Source organism: Schistocerca gregaria, chromosome X, assembly GCF_023897955.1.
Source record: "Schistocerca gregaria isolate iqSchGreg1 chromosome X, iqSchGreg1.2, whole genome shotgun sequence".
In the NCBI taxonomy this organism is placed as follows: Eukaryota; Metazoa; Arthropoda; class Insecta; order Orthoptera; family Acrididae; genus Schistocerca; species Schistocerca gregaria.
Window position 1 is genome coordinate 573213386 of NC_064931.1, and position 17832 is coordinate 573231217.

Sequence of the window (17832 nt, forward strand, 5' to 3'; positions counted from 1 at the left end):
TTTTTTTTTTTTTTTTTTTTTGCCAATTTTCATTTCCTAAAGTGCTGGAAAGTCTTATGCCAATGTCTAAAACCTTTGACACTCATAGGATTGATAAGTTTTACAGCTCCAAGGGAAAGTATATTCTCACTTACCATGGGGAAAAAATGTACTTTTACCCAGCATATACAGTATTTTCACCCAGGAAAAAGTATATTTTTAACTGGAAACTCAGGAATTTGTTTTTCTTGTCTACTTGTACACCCTGTGTAAAGTTCTTTCAATGGTTTACAGTTTCTATACCCATAGCCTCACTCTCTCCACTTACACTCGGAAATGAGAGATTATGACATTCCTTAAAATGATCTAACTAGCCATTCGATGCACTGAAATTTTCAACAGTGATCTTCAGGGCAGTTTGCTAAGCCTTCTCTTGTTGAATGCTTCTACTAATAGGAATGCTGCCTTTGAGACCATTTTAAAATAATTTTTCCATGTCATTTTGAATGTTGACATGTAAATGGTCATCTGTTTGCAGCCAGAGGAACCATTATGTTCAACATTTAACAACACTCTTGTTTTTGAGAATGCCGGACAACAATGATGAGCCAAGTCGTACTTTTTCAGCATGTCCGAAAGTTTTATGATGTGATTGTCTTCGACATTGTAGATGATCATCAGCTTTTGCTCAATCATAAGCTTCCTACATTTGAGGGCCATAACTCCACAAAAGTATAAAATTGTTAAATTCAACTATAACAAAGAGCACTTCATGGGTCATGCTTTGTAACTCCAGTGACTGCTATATCAGATCATGTGGCCAGAGTCACGTGGTAGGCTGGATGGAAATTGCTTTCCAATTTGTTCAAAGCATTTTTAGATATTACTACAATCAAATTTGATTTATACACATATCAACTGAAAGACTCAATCATCATAATACTGTCACCACATGACACAAAGTATAACTGTGCAAGACAGAAATGAATCAGAATCTCACACGGACATGTTAGGAATTGCATAAAAACTGGGGGGAGTTTCATTTCCTTAAAAGTGAGTTCGTTAATTTGTGGTTCGACTCTATACCAGTCTGAGGGGACAAGGGGGGGATGATGTGACTTACCAAACGAAAGTGCTGGCATGTCGATAGACACACAAATATTGTGTGTCAGCAAGAGACCTGAAGAAAAAAGAAGTGTTTCAGGTGTTCCTTCTTGCACTTGGTATAAAGAAATACTTATAGTATAGTCTGATGCATTAGCCCCCAAAATTAAGGGAAAAACTGTTGAAAGATGAGTAAGTTTAGTTTCTTGAATGATTTCTCTGCTGTGTCAGTCCATGTGTGAGACTGACTATCCTTCCTCTTGGTATTCTTGCATTAGTTAAAGAAAGCTTGTTGGATTTCTTCAGTATATTATGGTATCAATGGCCTAAAAATTCACCAGCCCTAAAAAAAGAAAAGAATAGTACTACTAATGTTTTAAGTGGAGGAAAGTTTCTGAATATTTTTAGGATATCTCTTTAACAAGTCTCAATATTTGTGCTGTGAGTCCATCAAAAACACTAAACTGGCAGCATGTATGAGCGAAGAGCCTGTCCTAGCAATTAAAACTTGTTAGTGACACAATTTTTTTTCAACAGATTGTAATAGCTCAAAAATTCAGCACCAGTAATTGGTTGGTGAAGATCTACAAGAAGAAATAGCCATGGATATCTTCTGTTTCGAAGTTCAGTAGACATTCGCCATATTTGTGTGTTACAGAACCATTTGCAGGATAGACTTGCTATTTTTGAATGTTTTTGCTATCTAATACTGTTGCTGGCAATATGGAAAGATTCACTCCGAAATCTATCAAAAATTGAAGAGTTGTGTTGCAATGAGTTATGAACAGATGGCGAGCTGATTTAGCCTTTGCAGATTGTTCTGTACCTAGAGGGAAACATACTAGTTTAGTGTCTGAGCATTAGTGGACTGTTGAGAAACAAATGAACATGGTGGAGCTGATTTAGCCTTTGCAGATTGTTCTGTACCTACAGGGAAACATACTAGTTTAGTGTCTGAGCATTAGTGGACTGTTGAGAAACAAATGAACATGGTGGTGCACATTTGTACATGTTCTGCCTGAATTTATGATGATACTAACACGGTATGTTTCTATGTATGCCACAGTGATTTTGATCTGTTTCTTGATTGTGTCCAAGTCCGCAGCTTCTGAATCTGGCTATTTAGTTCTGAAAATGGATTTTCCAGATGGGAAAGTATTTCATCTTGAGCTTATGGTGAAACTGTTCCAGCACTATATATATGAACTAACTGGGTGCCATGACCTCTAAGATTTTACCAGCAATAGAAGCCATTACATTGAGACTTACATCTTGACTTGCTGCTCAATTAGAATGTGCACGTGATTGGTAGTTGCTGAAGAAATATAGTTTTTAAAAAAAGTCTTTTTAATTGTGTTCAAGGAAGCATCTCTCTGAGCAAAGTAAGGCATGTTTTTAAGCCTGTATATGGGATAACAGTTTGGGCATAAAACCTGAAATTAGCTAGACAACTTCGCTATTTAGTGATTGTAAAATTTAATGATATTTTATCACTTCATTGCTTATATTTGCAGTAATGAATTGAGAGCCGTTCGAGGTGGTCTAGCGGTTGTAGGCGCTCAGTCCGGAACCACGCAACTGCTACGGTCGCAGGTTCAAATCCTGCCTCGGGCATGGATGTGCGTGATGTCGTTAGGTTTAAGTAGTTGCAAGTTCTAGGGGACTGATGGCCACAGATGTTAAGTCCCAAAGTGCTCAGAGCCATTTGGATTGAGATGCCCCTTTCAAAAACAATATTCCCTCATTTTTCCACCAGGAAGGTGGCATTTGCATAGCCATACATGATATTTTCATCTGGGTTTTGTTTGTCATGGAATCGTGTATTTAAATTGATTCAGGGAGAAACGCAATAATGTCAGTGCTTTTTGAGTACTAATGATCATGACACGGGTTCACCAGTTGTGGTTCCAGTTAAAATAACTATTTATTTAGCAACACGAAACAAAACTATAATGAATGCATGTATATTCTTACAGTCACATTGCAGTAGACACAATATACAGAAACAAAAGACTAACCACTCCGGAGTGTAGTGAATTTTTAACAGAGTTTATATTTCACTACATCAGTTACAGCCACACTGTACATTAGCTCTTCATTTTCAATGGTTAGGAAGTAGATGGCAGTATTCAAATGTATTTGTAATTTTCCTGGTGATATTCACATGAAGAACATCCAAGCAGTGCAGTCACAAATGAAAATGTCGACAAGGTGCACAATTTGATATTGGTCAATTGGCTATTAAATGTGTATGAAATAACTTGTGCCATAGGCATGTCAGTGGAAATGGTATGATGTATTTTACATGATGAATTATCTATAAGAAAGTGTGGTGCAAGATGGGTGCCTCATTTGTTGACTGCCAACCAAACAAAAATCCAGAAACTTAATTTCTCCACAAAGAAAGAACCTAACAGCTTTTGTGTTGTGACTTGTTATGAGTGATATCAGAAGGGTCAATTTCATCTGTTTGGAAATGTTTCTGGAAGTGGTATTGAGATTCTTCCTACTGATTACTTCGCAGACAAGAATAATAACTGATGAATACTATACTTGAGTCTTCCGTGCAAAATAAATGAAAACTTGGTTAACAAAAATTGTCATCTTCCTTTAGGTCCATTTTTTTTAGTAAGTTGGGCTCGTTGGAACAGAAATTGCTGTAAAATTATTTTATGGTTACATGTGATCTTATAGATTTTATTGTATTCATGATTTACAGTGAAAATTCACAGAGTAGTTGTAGGCATTCTTGGAATAGGGCAAATGAATGGTTATTTTGGAAATTTCAAATTTGGTGTTGAACATTTAGGTTGGAAATGTTGCACCAGTGAATGTAGCACACTGAGGTGGCTCATCCACAAACAGGCAGCTAATGCACTGAAGGATGAAAAGTTCCAGCTCCAACATGTTGCACCAATAGGCAGACAACAGAAAGTTGAAGCTGTGACCAATCACAACTGTGTGTGTGTCTGGGAGAAGACAAGTTGATATTGCGTAAACACTGTAGGTCACCATGACCATCGTAACCGCAGCCAAGCTAATTTTTTGTGTCTCATGCAAATGCTAGAATGGTTACTTCAGCAAAGGCGTGGACACATTCCTATGCTATTTTTGTTTAGGTGAACTGAAATGAAATTATAAAATGTTACTCATCATAAATATTGACTTTTGAGTGGACCAAACTATCCATTACAGACAATTGGTGTACAGAACCAGTGTGCTCGACTGCATTGCATCTGAACTGCATTTTCACTATTCCTCTGTATTTATTAAGATTAAAACAATAGCCAAGACCACAATATTTGTTTATTATTACCAGTTTTGGCTTATGTTAAAGCCTTCCTCATATTTTTTAGGTCCTATAAGGGTAGGAACAGCAGAGTTACAAACAATGCTACTATATGTGGCGTTAAAAGAAATTATAGAAATGCTGTAGCGTTTACCACTATGGTTGATGCTGGTGGCTCCGCAGGTCTTCTCGTGATACCACAGTTGTACACTGTGACTAATGGCTATGGAGCCACAGGTTAAATAGTGTGCATTTCCTGCGCCCACTGTCATGTCAACTTAAATAATCATGTGTACTTCATATGCTGCTCCAGATGTTTCTGTATGTCAATGTTAGAATGTTGTGTTATGTTTTTTGATAGTGGCTCTATGACTGTTCTTCATGATGTTTGAAAATGAGAATGAAACACTTGAAACTAATTGTCTCTCAAATTAACAATTTAATGCTAGTTCTTTGGAGTAAATTTGCAGCAAGTATCCAAATTCGAATTTAAATTCTTGAAAAAATACATTTGAAGAAATCTTGTCTGCCATTACCATATTTACCCAATTACAAGATGAGGTTTGTCCCCAAATTTGCCATTCAAAAAATGCAGAATTGGTCTCACATTAACAGATTAAAAAATTGCTGTTCAGGTCACAATTTTTACTTTGTGTAATACATTAATATATGGATTGTCATACATTTACAGATGAAGCTTTGACAATTGAGATCACATGAAGATTTATTTTGAAGAATTCAGAGGGATTGGACTGGGAGCAGTGACACTTGTTTGTCTGAGAACTAGGATGAATGCGATTGGAGGGGGAACAGTGACACCAGCTTGGCTGAGAACTAGGAGGGATTTCTATAGGAGACAGTAAAAGTCTAGATAGGGACCAGTGGAGTACTTAAATGTTTTGTGCAGCACTGAGATATGATGGGTGTCAGCTCGTGGTTCTATGCAGTCAATGAGAGAGTAGTAGGTAGACGACATTAAGGAATATTGTCACACTTTCGTGTGTATATAGACGCAAAATCCACCATGTATTTGGAAAAAGACAGTTATATTACTAGATTCCACCATAAGCACAACCTAAGAAATTACAACATATTTGGACGAAACGACCAAAAACTGGTGACAAAAGCAAGATTATAAATTTAATTCCTGCTTGTGTACCGAAATACATTGCCTCTTTTCTCACCTCCCATTGGTTAGGTGAAACTGCTATCCCATATGACAATACTAGTGATTGTGGTGGAGGTGATTGAAAATAGTGATACCGCAGATGGCTGGTTTAGATATTAATCAAAAAAGGAAGTGAAGATAAAAATTGATGTAAACCATTTTTTGTTTGTTATATTTATGCTTGTATTATCAAAATGTAGACAACCAATAAATAGCGTAAGTATAATATTAACTTTTTTTAGGCTGATACTGTACACCAATAAATGAGTTAGTAATTTTGATTGGTCAGACTATGTTAAAAATATCTTATATGTTAAAAATTAAATTTTCTCAACAAATCTCTTAAAAAAAAGTGGAGGGTTGTCTTATATTCAGGGTTGTCATATACTAAGGTAAATATGGTACTTTAGAAGAGAATAACAAAATGAAAACCCTTGAAACAGACATGTGTTGAAAGGTTTATAGTTTCATACCACTACATTTTTTGTTTTGTTTTATATTATGTCTATCATTTATTACTGACTGTGTCTTTTTATTTTTCAGGTATTCATGGTGTAACACCACCTGTTTTTGTAGCACTGCCCCGGCCGTCTGTTGTTATCGCAGGTAGCACTGTGACTCTTGACTGTGCAGCAGTTGGGAATCCTAATCCATCCATCATCTGGCTGAAGGATGGAATTGCTATTGATATGTCGTATGTATGATGCTACCATTTTGTGTGTTGCTTTATTTTACAAATCCCTTTTCTGGATGCATATATGAGAGTATTCATTCCAAATGACGAGCTAGTACATTTCGCTAAGGCAACACATTGTTAATTTTTTTTCAAGTGTAGTAACACATGAAGACACTTGGACCACTACTACTGGTTTTCTTATATCGAAGTAGCGTCTCCCAGAGTATCTACATCTTCAGACAATTGGAAAACCTAGGAAAAACTCGGATTTTTTTAGAATTCTGGAAATTTTTCGTTTGTTTGATTTTCAGTTAACTTTTTGTAATTATGACTTATGAGAACTAATTTTCTAGCAAAGAATTTTACTTTAGCCCATTACTGCAGAATAACACTGAAGCAATAAAACATGAAAGATAGAAAAAAATGAAACTTACAGCAAAATGCAGTGCACACACAAGCATCTGCTGACACCAAAATGAGTCAAAGGCTTTAGGATGAAAACTATGTAATACTTCGTAACAACAAACTGCTTTCGATGAAGTTGACGCCACAACTGTTTACATTACTTTTGTTTGATCGGTTGCCAGCAGGGTCATGTGCACGTGCAGAGCTGAAGTCGCATATGAGCAGTGCTTTCTCTTGCTTCTGGCTACTTGAAGTGTGTCTGTTAGCTCTATAAGCAGTAGTAGCAAGCAGTTGGATGCTAGCCCAAAAATTTTTTTCTTGCACCTCCAAGCTGTCGGAACTGCACATGCACAGAGCAATCCGAGTTGTAGAGGGGGTAGCCTCCAAGTGACCTGTGTTTGCATTTTGTTATTTTGCAGTATTGTCTTTGTTTACAGCTCTCACGTCCAATGAAAACAAAATGAATTTCTGTGGCTCGGAGCTATCAAGTGTGTTAATATAGAGTCACATAATTACAGAATTTATTGAAATTTTCTGATTTTATTTTATTTCCACATTATTGGCAATCATTAATCGTCTTGCTGTACAATGAAGTTATTTTTGATGGTTTGCTAAAGAAATTTCGCTTTTATTAATCTGTTCTGCAGAGGCAGCAAATTTGTTTGAAATGGTGTTTCAGTCCACATTATTGGCTAATTTCAATTGTTCACAAAATTTCAAATGCACATTTTCATCTTCTGGTACATATGGCATAATGCCATAATAGTGAATCAAACATGAGATAATACATTACTGATACTCATGAAAATTGTCATCCTGTAAACCACACTGTAAAGCTTAGCATCAGGCAGGGGCCTACTTCAGTGTGAATCTCGTCATATGAATGTGCACTTTTAGCTGAATTACGCATTTTGGCATTGTTTATGAAATTACGATGCTTTTAGAGCATTCTTATGTCCTGTTTCTTTTATGCTGTAATTTAAGATCTGTTAATGGTATATACATGCGAACATATGTAAATGTTCCCTTGAGGGTGACCAAGTGGGTGAATTTAGTCAGTAGTACTGAATAAAATGTTTTGTTTCAAATATATTACAGATCTGCCTTCCGTGAAACACTATGTTTCTTGATCAAAAGATGTGTTTCAACACTTGCCTGGTCCCTTCTCTAGGCTTGACATTATTTCTTAATTTGTGTTTACATCTTAAATTTACAGAACACCATTCTTTAGTAAATTATAGACTGGCAGCACACTATGTTTTATCATTGTAATTCCGAACAAGGCTTTATTCTTACACCTGGAGTAGAATATGAACTGCCAGTTATACATGTTTTTTGGCTTCAGAGATAACCTTGTTAATTTTTTACTCCATTAGAAAAAGTAATGAAAAACTTACTGTCCTTAGTTTTAGCATATACAAACAACTGTTTTTATTTAGTTTTATTTTTGCAAGAAACTTTTATTTCTTCTTCCTGGCTTTTTGCAGTGCTGTGTGGATGTAAACCTGATTGGATGCTAGATAACACTATTGCAAAGTATGAATAAAAAAAACCTCTATGTTTATGTCACCACATAGCAAAACATTAGGGTACTTTGAGTTGTAGAGTCTACTTTTGAAATGAATATTATGCCAAGGATTGCTTTCTTATTTTGCATTTCTTATCTGGATGTGATGTGATAAAACAATTGCTCTAAATACAATAACTCCATATGTTCTTTCCAAACAACATGGTGCAGTGCTGTGCATGGTCACATGCTGCCCCACTATGCACGAAATTCCAAACAGAAATGCGACAAAAGGTGTATGAACAGAGCAAACACCAAACATGGGCTTCCTAAGTCATTGTGGCTGTGCACGCACAGTAACACCTGTTTCTGGTTCTCTCTGGTACCTGTTCAAATGAACATATTTCTAATGGGCTGCAGGAAAATATTGCGTATGGTGTTTGAGAAGCATTACTTTCAAAATAAATTTCCTTTTACACAAGATGAATTATGTTGTGTGTGAGAATGTGCAATGAATTTCTTAAATCACAGGCTGTCTGACTGTCATTCAAAACTTAAAACTTTGAGGACCAGCCACGTAGAAAAATTTCAGGCCCAGAAGACCAACCATTTATGTCATTTTTTTTTTAAATGTTGCTGGCACATTTGTGTTTGATATATCTTAAAGGGTAAAATAAGCAAAAAAGGACCAATATTATATGTGAAAGCTTAGCTTTGCTTGTAGCTATAATATATGTATATTTAAACTTTTATTTTTTCCTCTTTGTGTGTTTGTGCTACTTACTGTAATGTTGCTATTGGCTGACTACATCGTGTGTCCTATGCTCTGATTACCAGTTATTGGCTGGTGAGATCATGTGATACTAGCTGTGATTGGCTGACAGAAGCACATATCAATCTTGATTTCAGTGCTTCGGAAACTAGTGTACTGTATTTGGTGAAATTTCTATTTACACTTTTGTAATAAGAAAGTATGCAGTGCACATGTCACTACACATGAAAGATCTTACCAAAACATATTGTTTTTTGCTATGTTTAGTTTCTCAAAGTTCTGGGAAGTTCTACACTGGTGTATAAAACCTTTAGCATTCAAAGGATTGAAAAGTTTTACAGCTCTGAGGGAAAGTAAACTGTTACTTAACACAGAAAAAGTGTATTTTCACACTAGAAAAAATGTATTTTGACTCATGAGAAGTGTTTTTTTAACCAGAAAATCTGGGATTCTTTTTTTCTTCTCTTGTCTGTGCAAACACCCTGGTCTCTGTTTACAGGAGTTACTTTACATGACTCTTTATAACTTATTGGTAACAGTGTCTGTGAGAACATTGTGGCACTCTTTGAACATCTACTTACTTTGATGTACTTTTTACTCAATAACCATTACTTTGAGCATGTACATTTGGTTACAATGGGAAGTGTTCTGTCTCCATTGGTGTTCAACAAGTGAAAAGAAAGCACTATACTTGGCAGCCTAAAAACCCTCTTGCTTTTATGTCTGTGCTATATGATGGCATTTGGGGCGTGGCCTCGTGAAGCAGACATATTAACCATGTTTCTTCAGCGTCTGAATTTAATTTTATTATTCAGGTTACAATGATGGTAGTAGAAGATTGCACATCATTGTTTTTGGATATTTTTGTATGGAGGAAACGCTGCATAATACTTGATATTAGCATTCGCAGGTAATGCAGTTGCACCAATATACATACGCAGACTTGTCACCACCCTCCACACTTTGGTGATGTATTGTGTACCTCTAGTCCAGAGAAGATATATTTTTCTGGTTCAAAAACCCTTATGGTTCAGCGTACACGTGCAATTATGATTTTTGTACAAAAAGAGTATTCAGAAAAACAAATTCACTACACATTCCAACTGAAGCTAGTCCAGTACACGGAAAATTTTGAAGAAATGGGAGCACCCATCATCTTGACGTTCTTACTGTAATTGAGTAAATCTTCAGGCTCTAGAAAAATATTTAATAGACACAACATTAAAAGTGTGTTTCATACATCTGTAGAGCTGAGGAATTTACTGAGTTATGTCAAAGGTGATACCATCCCTGTGCCATTTCAACATTCCAGGACTGAATTGTAAAGGAGATAACACATATTTAAATTAATGTGAACTTCATAAGTGAGCATTCTAAATTCCAATAAACCACAGCCTGCAACCCTGCATTTTCTACCATCAAATCACAACACACTTGACAAGAATTTCTGTCACATCATAGTGTAGGACCTACATAGCAGTCTATATTGTTTTAGCTCCTACCCAAAAGAATGCCTGATAGCAGCACTGGTGATGCTGCTGGTGGGTGGAAGGGCTCACCTCTGTTGTCTGTAGAGGGCTCTTGACATACTTCTCTGTCGTCAGTCTGATAGGATCTGAGTTGTCCTGCTCTCTGTGTGTCATGGCTTCCTTAAGAATACTACCACAGTGCTGACACACAGTTGCTGCTTTCCAGTAGTCATCAGCAGCAACCCCTCGAAAGTGTGAGGCATTTTTCTCATTGAAATATTTTGAGCTACACAATTTGACCCAGCAGCAGACCTAAGCACTGTAAATTTGGTAGAGCTGCTAAAAGAGTCGAAGTGTTACAGTTCTAGGATGAGAAAGAAGTGACAGCTTATTCTTGTAATAAAATGTCTAAGTCTTGTATGTAAGTGGACTTGCATATGGTAGTGTGCTCCTGATTAGGTATATTAAAGTATATTGCTCTCAGATCTGACACCAGATTGCATGGTGAGAGTTTCACTCTATTTTATTGAAACAATTAACGGGGACTCTCACTTAACTGTCCACAGAATCGCCACTGCTGCTACCTACTATGCATCACTTTGCCCATTTCATGATTCAAAATTTATGGGTTATGGGTTGTCCACTATCCTGTGACAGGGTGTCTATTGGAAAGTGTTGCCTTACTCATTGAAATCTGCTGTGACGAAGGGACAGCTGTGTATGAATCCGTAGTCCCTGTAACGGTACAGTCTTTGTCATCTTATAGATCTTACGATGCACGGTTGTAAAGTAATGTTCTTTATTACTCCCCCTGCTTTATGAGTAAGTGTCCGTAGCATTATTCCTGCACTTTCCAAATGTTTGGACAGTGTATGACAGTCTACATTGGATTCAAATCACATATACAACTTCTTTTCAGAGAATGTTGTTGTCTTTGATAGGGTCCACCAGTTTCTTGTGTACTATTTTGTCACAAAGGGCACATGGGTCTCTTAAGTAGTAGAATTACCCTCAAAGTGCAACAGAAAGGTACATGGCGGATGTCTCAGTTCTTTCACAGTGTTCCCATGGCCTAGACTTGCTTCAATTGGAATGCGTGATTAATTTGTTGTTGTGAATATAAGTTTTGCTGCAAAACCATCCTAGTATTGAAACTCACCGGGAAACAACACTTACTTTCTGGACCATAATGTGCAATGCACATCCACATTGTGCAGAATATTGACAGCTGAGTGCATGCTGATACAGATCAGTGTTATTTGATTTGTGATAGTTGCTGTATTCCAGCATTTTTTCAACTTACCTTTGCACTAACATTGCCAGAAATTGTAATTTACAATCTTTTTGTACCCCTTTCCTAAACTGAATAATTGTATGGAGCAATTTTAGATGTTGATCTATTGAGATAATCATGTGTTTTCAACAGCATTTGAAGTGAACAGTCGAAGAGATTTAAACAATTCACACGCTCATAAATAGATTGCCCCTGGGCATTTAAAGTTGATGTCATTTTCAACAAGTATAGACAATACTGACATTACAGAATAAATCTTTCACTCTGCAGTCAAATGTATGCTGACATATGGGGCTTTGACCAGATGACCTGTTCAGTCATGGCTCACCATAGGTTAAATTCTACTAACATATTTTTCCTACTTTCCAACTTTTCGGAAGCTTACCTGCAAATCTTGTTGGACTAGGTATTTCTGGCAAAAGTGAAGGATCTGAATTTAGGTCCTGGTCTGAGACAAAATTTTGATCAATCAAGTCATTTTTATAACTCTTCATTGGAGGAAAGAATGGCATGGGTGGTGGCTCCCACTCTTTCATCCTTCCATGATGACTTCATGGCATCTTTTGCTACTTAAACCAGTAATTTTGACAAGGCATGCACAGCAGCAGTAATAGCGACTTTCATTCCAGATGCAGAGCATAACAGTGACCATCAAAACACTGGATGATAGTTCACAATTTACATGGCTAGTATACATAGTCTTTTATATAATTTTGTGTTGTTTACTAACTACCTTTCCTATCTTTTAAGCATTGAAAGTTATTACCTTACTGACTCTTTCTGTGGTCACATTCACCTGCAAATCGTTCATATTTGTTTTCCTCATTTGGCTCAATATTTCCCTAGTCACATCTAGACAGTATTAATTTGCGCTTTTCATCATCATTAGAATAGACCTGTGTGTGTGTGTGTGTGTGTGTGTGTGTGCAAGAAGTATCATGCTGTTTTTGAAGTGTGGTTGCAAATTGTTAACAGACACTTTAGCAGTTAAGTTCTTTCATTGTTATGGCAAAATTTTTGTCTTAACCCACCCCACTCTCTTTCTCCCTAAGCCTTCATTTGCTCTGTAAATTACTTTTCTCATGTATTAATATTTTTTCTGTTGTTGAAGGAATTTGGATAGCCGATTCCAAAAAATTGGTCAAGGCAGTCTTCAGATATCTAATGTTCAGGAGGCAGATGAAGGAACATACCAGTGCCGAGCTGAAAATGGAGCAGATTCTGTAGATGCTGCAGCCACCCTTGAGGTCCAAGGTAATGATACATTTTTATAGATTTTTCAGTCTTACATAGGATGTACACAGAAAATGGAGAATTTAACACTGAATATAAATGGAAAGCAGTAAATTACCAGGTTGTTTTGTATAATGAATTACCTCCTTTATGTCAGTTCCACCACATTTTCTGAAGCGGCCTGCTGATACTCATGCTTCTGAGAAACAAGATTTGGAACTTGAGTGTAAAATGTATGGCAAGCCAGAGCCTAAGGTACATTGGGAAAAGAATGGTGATGTGATATGGCCAAATGAATACATTCATATGGTTAATGGCTACAACCTCAAAATTCTTGGACTCATGACAATGGATGCAGGAATTTTCCAGTGCATGGGATCAAACCCTGCAGGAAACATTCAAGCAGCTGCTCAGTTAACTGTATCACAGTCAGGTATGATTTATTTCCTACTTTCCAAACCATTATTCATTTGTATTGTATTGTATATTTTTCCTTATATAACAAATTATATAAATGTAAATAATATAGCTGATTAATTTTAAACACTTATTTTTACGTGAAACTATAAACAAATGATTAATTTTTTTTTCTTTTTATTTCCCCTCCTTCCTGCATTCTTTGCTTTCCATCTTCATGGGCATTTTCCTCACTAACTCTCCTTTGCTGTACAAAAACTTCATACTTTTAATTGTTTTGTACCAATTTCATTTTCCTTAATAATTTTAAAATAACTTTTTTTCAATTAACTCAAATTCTTCCATCAATTATCTGTTAAACTTGTAACCATCATATCCAACCCTTTTTCCTGTTTATTGCAATTGTTTTGCATGTTAACAGTGGATTTCCATGACAACTCTCTCTTTCATTCTGACGTTGTACTAACAAATTTCACCCAATCCCCACATTCAGCAGCCCCTCCCATAGATGAAGAAAGGGCACCAGTGCAAGATGTTCCATCAGCTCCACAATTCCTTGAAGCAGTCATTGTTTCCACGCGATTTGTTACATTGAGCTGGAAACCTCCGGCAAATGCTCGGGGTGAAATTCTTGCATACTCAGTTTATTATCGGCGTGAGGGATCACAAAGGTGAGTAATGAACTAAATTTTTGATGTACAGATGTGCAAAAGACTTCATGATGAATACTTTTCTAACAGTTTCCTGAAATGTAGCTATGTTGTTACATGTGTAATAATTAATTATCTATTTAATTAACACTTACACTATTTCTTCCGCATCCATACTAATTTTTGAAAATGTAGTGTGTGATGACGTACTGATCTTTAGCACAGCACAACGTTTAGGTTAGGCTGAAAGATGAAAGTTTGGTAGTGATTTGGCAAAGTCAACAATTGGGAATACAAAATCTTATATTTGATGACAAACTGATGTGTTGCATAGCACAAGTCTAGGTTAGGTTAAAATGTGACAGTTTGGTTGTCAGCTGGCAGAGCAGCATTGAACACTTCAGTTAATGTGCGTGTAATAGTTTAAACTGGTAAAAATATGATTTTGTCCGACAATAAGAATTATTATATCATGAGAAAAGTGTTTGAACTGATGAATCTGCCCAGATAACTGCACATTAGCATGCCCCTTTAGGGATTCAAGGAGGAGTGTCAGTCCCGAATCGAATCTACCTGGCAAATTAATGACAAGGGTTGGTGTGCTGTCCAGCGTGGATGTGTTTTTAGGGGATTTCCTACATCTGACTAGGTGAATACCGAGCTGGTACCCATGTGCTGCCTCAGCTACACAATTTGAAAATATTCTCAGAGTTTCACATGGGTCGACACTAGATACAGATAAATGGGGTACACAAATCTCATCCCAGGAGGGGGGAAGGAGTTTTGACAGAAAGGGCATCTGGCCACCCTCTACAACCAATATTGTCAAATTCAGAACAACATGCCAATACCATCAAGAGACAGAATAAGACCAGGAATAAGAAAAGGAAAAAATTATTTGAACTGATAAAGTAAAGCATATATCAATGTGTAAATACTTTAAAAAAACTGACAGTGGAGTGACATGATCCTTTAAATTATTAGAATCTGTTAGCCAATTACTGAGAATTAGTGAGTATTTTCAATTTTATGAGAACAAAGTCTTGTGCGGTGCCAAATGTAACACATTCTTGGACTTCTTTCCATGTTAGTTCAGGGTAAAACCCCAAGCTTTTGATGATTACTCCCATTGATTTCTTCAGGTGCCACTGGTTGTCTAAACTGCTGCTGTGGTGGCATTACGTAGCCCTTAGACGGTTTCTGATTGGTCAGTAACTATGCAATGCTGTTGCAGATGATGTCAGTGTCTGTGCAGGGGGTGCCACCACTCCCGTAGTAGCAAAAACATTGTGATGAATATCTCTGTCTCTTCTTTGCATTGAAAGCTTGCTTCCATGCACTGCTAAGATTATATCCACTGCCACTGTTAAAGTTCCTCTCGCACATTCTTGTTTCTAGAGCCTCTTTTATTACAGAATCCCTATATATAGGAGCCTGGGACAAAACTTTTGTTTCCATGAACAGTATTTTGTGTTTGTTTATGAGACTCTGCTCAGCAACTGCAGATTTATCCAGTTCTTGATTTTTAATATGCTGTTGATATTCTGCACAGCAGTCAAAACAGTACAGATGGGCTGACTGGTGTAATTGCTTCCATACTCACAAGGGATGTTATAAATCCCAGGGATTCTGAGGCCAAGTAGCATCTTATTTTGTACAGATTACCTAAAGTCCATGAAGAAGGTATTCTATTGAGACCAGTTGTTAGTGCTATTGATTCTCCAACCTATAGGCTAGCCAAATATATAACTAAGTTAATGACTCTGGTGGTTGACCACTGCGAACACCACATCGAAAGCTCCCATTGACAACATTAAATAGATAAGCATTGGTCCAAATGATATTTCAGTTAGTGTGCATGTGGTCTCACTATTTGCAGAAGTTGCTGTGGAGGATGCGTTGAAACTGTTGGCAGAGCATTTTCCTCCTGAAACGATAAAGTTTTTCTGAAATTTTATGATGTCCACCTACTTTTTGTGATCCACCAAATTTTATGAAATGACAGATGGAAAGGCCATGGGTTGTCCATCGTATCCAGCACTAGTCAACTATTTTATGGAACATGGGCAAAATTTAGCTCCTCTTCGTCCATTTTTGTTTTATTGTTATGTTGAATGACACATTTGTGGCTTGGCCACACAGTATAGAAGCTCTTGAGTGCTTCTTAAGCACATGAACAGTGAGCACTCAAACATCCAGTTCACTTTGAGATAGAGAAAGAAGGAAGGCTGCCCATTTTACATGTTTTGGTACAATGAAAGTCGAATGGAAATCTCAGCCACTCAGTGCACCACAAGCTGATGTACACTGATTTATATCTTAATGCCCAGAGTTTTTGTCATTTGGTCCAGAAGAGAGCAGTTTTAAATATGATGGTAAACATAGCAAAAACTGTTTCTGATGGGGACTACTTGGATTCTGAAATTAATCATCTGAAGTACATGTTCTGAAAGAATGGCTATGGTTCATATGATGTGAATTGAGTGGTCTCCAAGAAAAAGAAATGCGAAAATGTTGAACATTCATGTGATGAGCCACCAGTTGTATTCCTTCCTTAAGGACAGTCGTGGCCTCATAATCCCTGGGAAATGTGTCTGAGTGTATGAGTTATGCCACTTACTGCTCCTAATTAATAACTAGACTGAAATGTATGAAGGACCACGTGCAGACAGAACACCTGTTTATAAAGTGATGATGTATTCCTGCACAGGTTTTTTCTTGATCAAGCAGGTGGAAGCACTGAGGACTGTGTGCCATGATTCCCCTGTGGTGATTTTGGACTTCCTAGCCTAATTTTATTCCTGACTAGCCTTACTTTCCCCAATACTTCAATATCTCTTGTCAGATGAAGGAATATCCTATTGCAAAATCATTCGGTTTTGTCCTATATTGTTCAAGAATGTTTCTGTTGTTATCTTAGAAGGTTAATTGTGTCTATTTTGATGTGGGGGGTGCTTTTTCTAATTGCTTTGTATGATTTGGGAACTCCTGAAGTAGTGCAATGTGTTCTAATCCCCATCCAGTGGACATACTGCAATAGATATTTAATAGCAAAAGATAGAAATGCATTGTGATGTGGACAGTGTACATTGTAACATCCCAGCAAAATGCACAGAGTAACGTGACTGTTCTTTAGTGAAAGTAATACTGGTTATCCCAAACATCTAATTTCTTGTGAAATGTATAGACTGTAAGCTATTATTTCAGAGTCACAGGAGTTAAGAGCACTAAGATTTGTGGCAAAATTGGTAAACAATAAACCCTTGTCATAAGTTTTATAAATAGGATTACATTGAGATCAGAGGTGTGTGTCCTTTTCAAATACTTGCAATGATCAGCAGGTGGAAAATCGAATCTTCATTTAATTGTGTTCCCAGATTGGCTGTCATAGTACTGAGGTCACATGATTGTTCAGCAATTAATTTGTAGTACAATATGAGAATACTCAGAAGACTGACTCAGTGACTTTGCACTGCATACTTGCTGTTGTGCATTGAATGTTATAGGTGTGTTGCAGAAGAGGATCGATGCAATTGAATAGGAGCTGTTGTAGTACAAATGAAAGTTATGGATATGTAGCAATGGCTGTAATGTTATGGTGTAGCTGTATAGCTATGCTATCACACCAGTGGGCACAGTTGCTGAGAGGAAGAGAGCCAAATCTGTAGTCACGGGTTTCTTGCATAAAAGCTGGGTTGGGTTTCTTGCATCAAAGCTAGGCTGTCGTAGCACTAGTTACGCTTTATAGAAGAAGGCTTGTAAATCAATAATCGTAATAGTGTTGATGATATCACAATCTACAGTGCCGCCTAAGTCGGTGTGCAAAATTTCAGATAATTGTAATAATTGAGCTTCATTGGTCACATAAT

The 17832-nt window shown here is 36.9% G+C and overlaps 1 protein-coding gene across 2 annotated transcripts in view; it reads left to right on the forward strand.

Moving 5' to 3' along the window:
- The window catches only part of LOC126297775 (neogenin), a 218378-nt gene that overhangs the window by 64109 nt on the left and 136437 nt on the right, over positions 1–17832 (forward strand). The window contains exons 6-9 of one of the 2 annotated variants that reach the window (XM_049988952.1): positions 6084–6234; positions 12775–12917; positions 13054–13329; positions 13735–13984. In XM_049988952.1, coding sequence (XP_049844909.1) covers positions 6084–6234; positions 12775–12917; positions 13054–13329; positions 13735–13984 — 820 coding nt within the window. The remainder of the gene's footprint in view (positions 1–6083; positions 6235–12774; positions 12918–13053; positions 13330–13734; positions 13985–17832) is intronic. The other variant, XM_049988953.1, reaches the window with a different exon arrangement.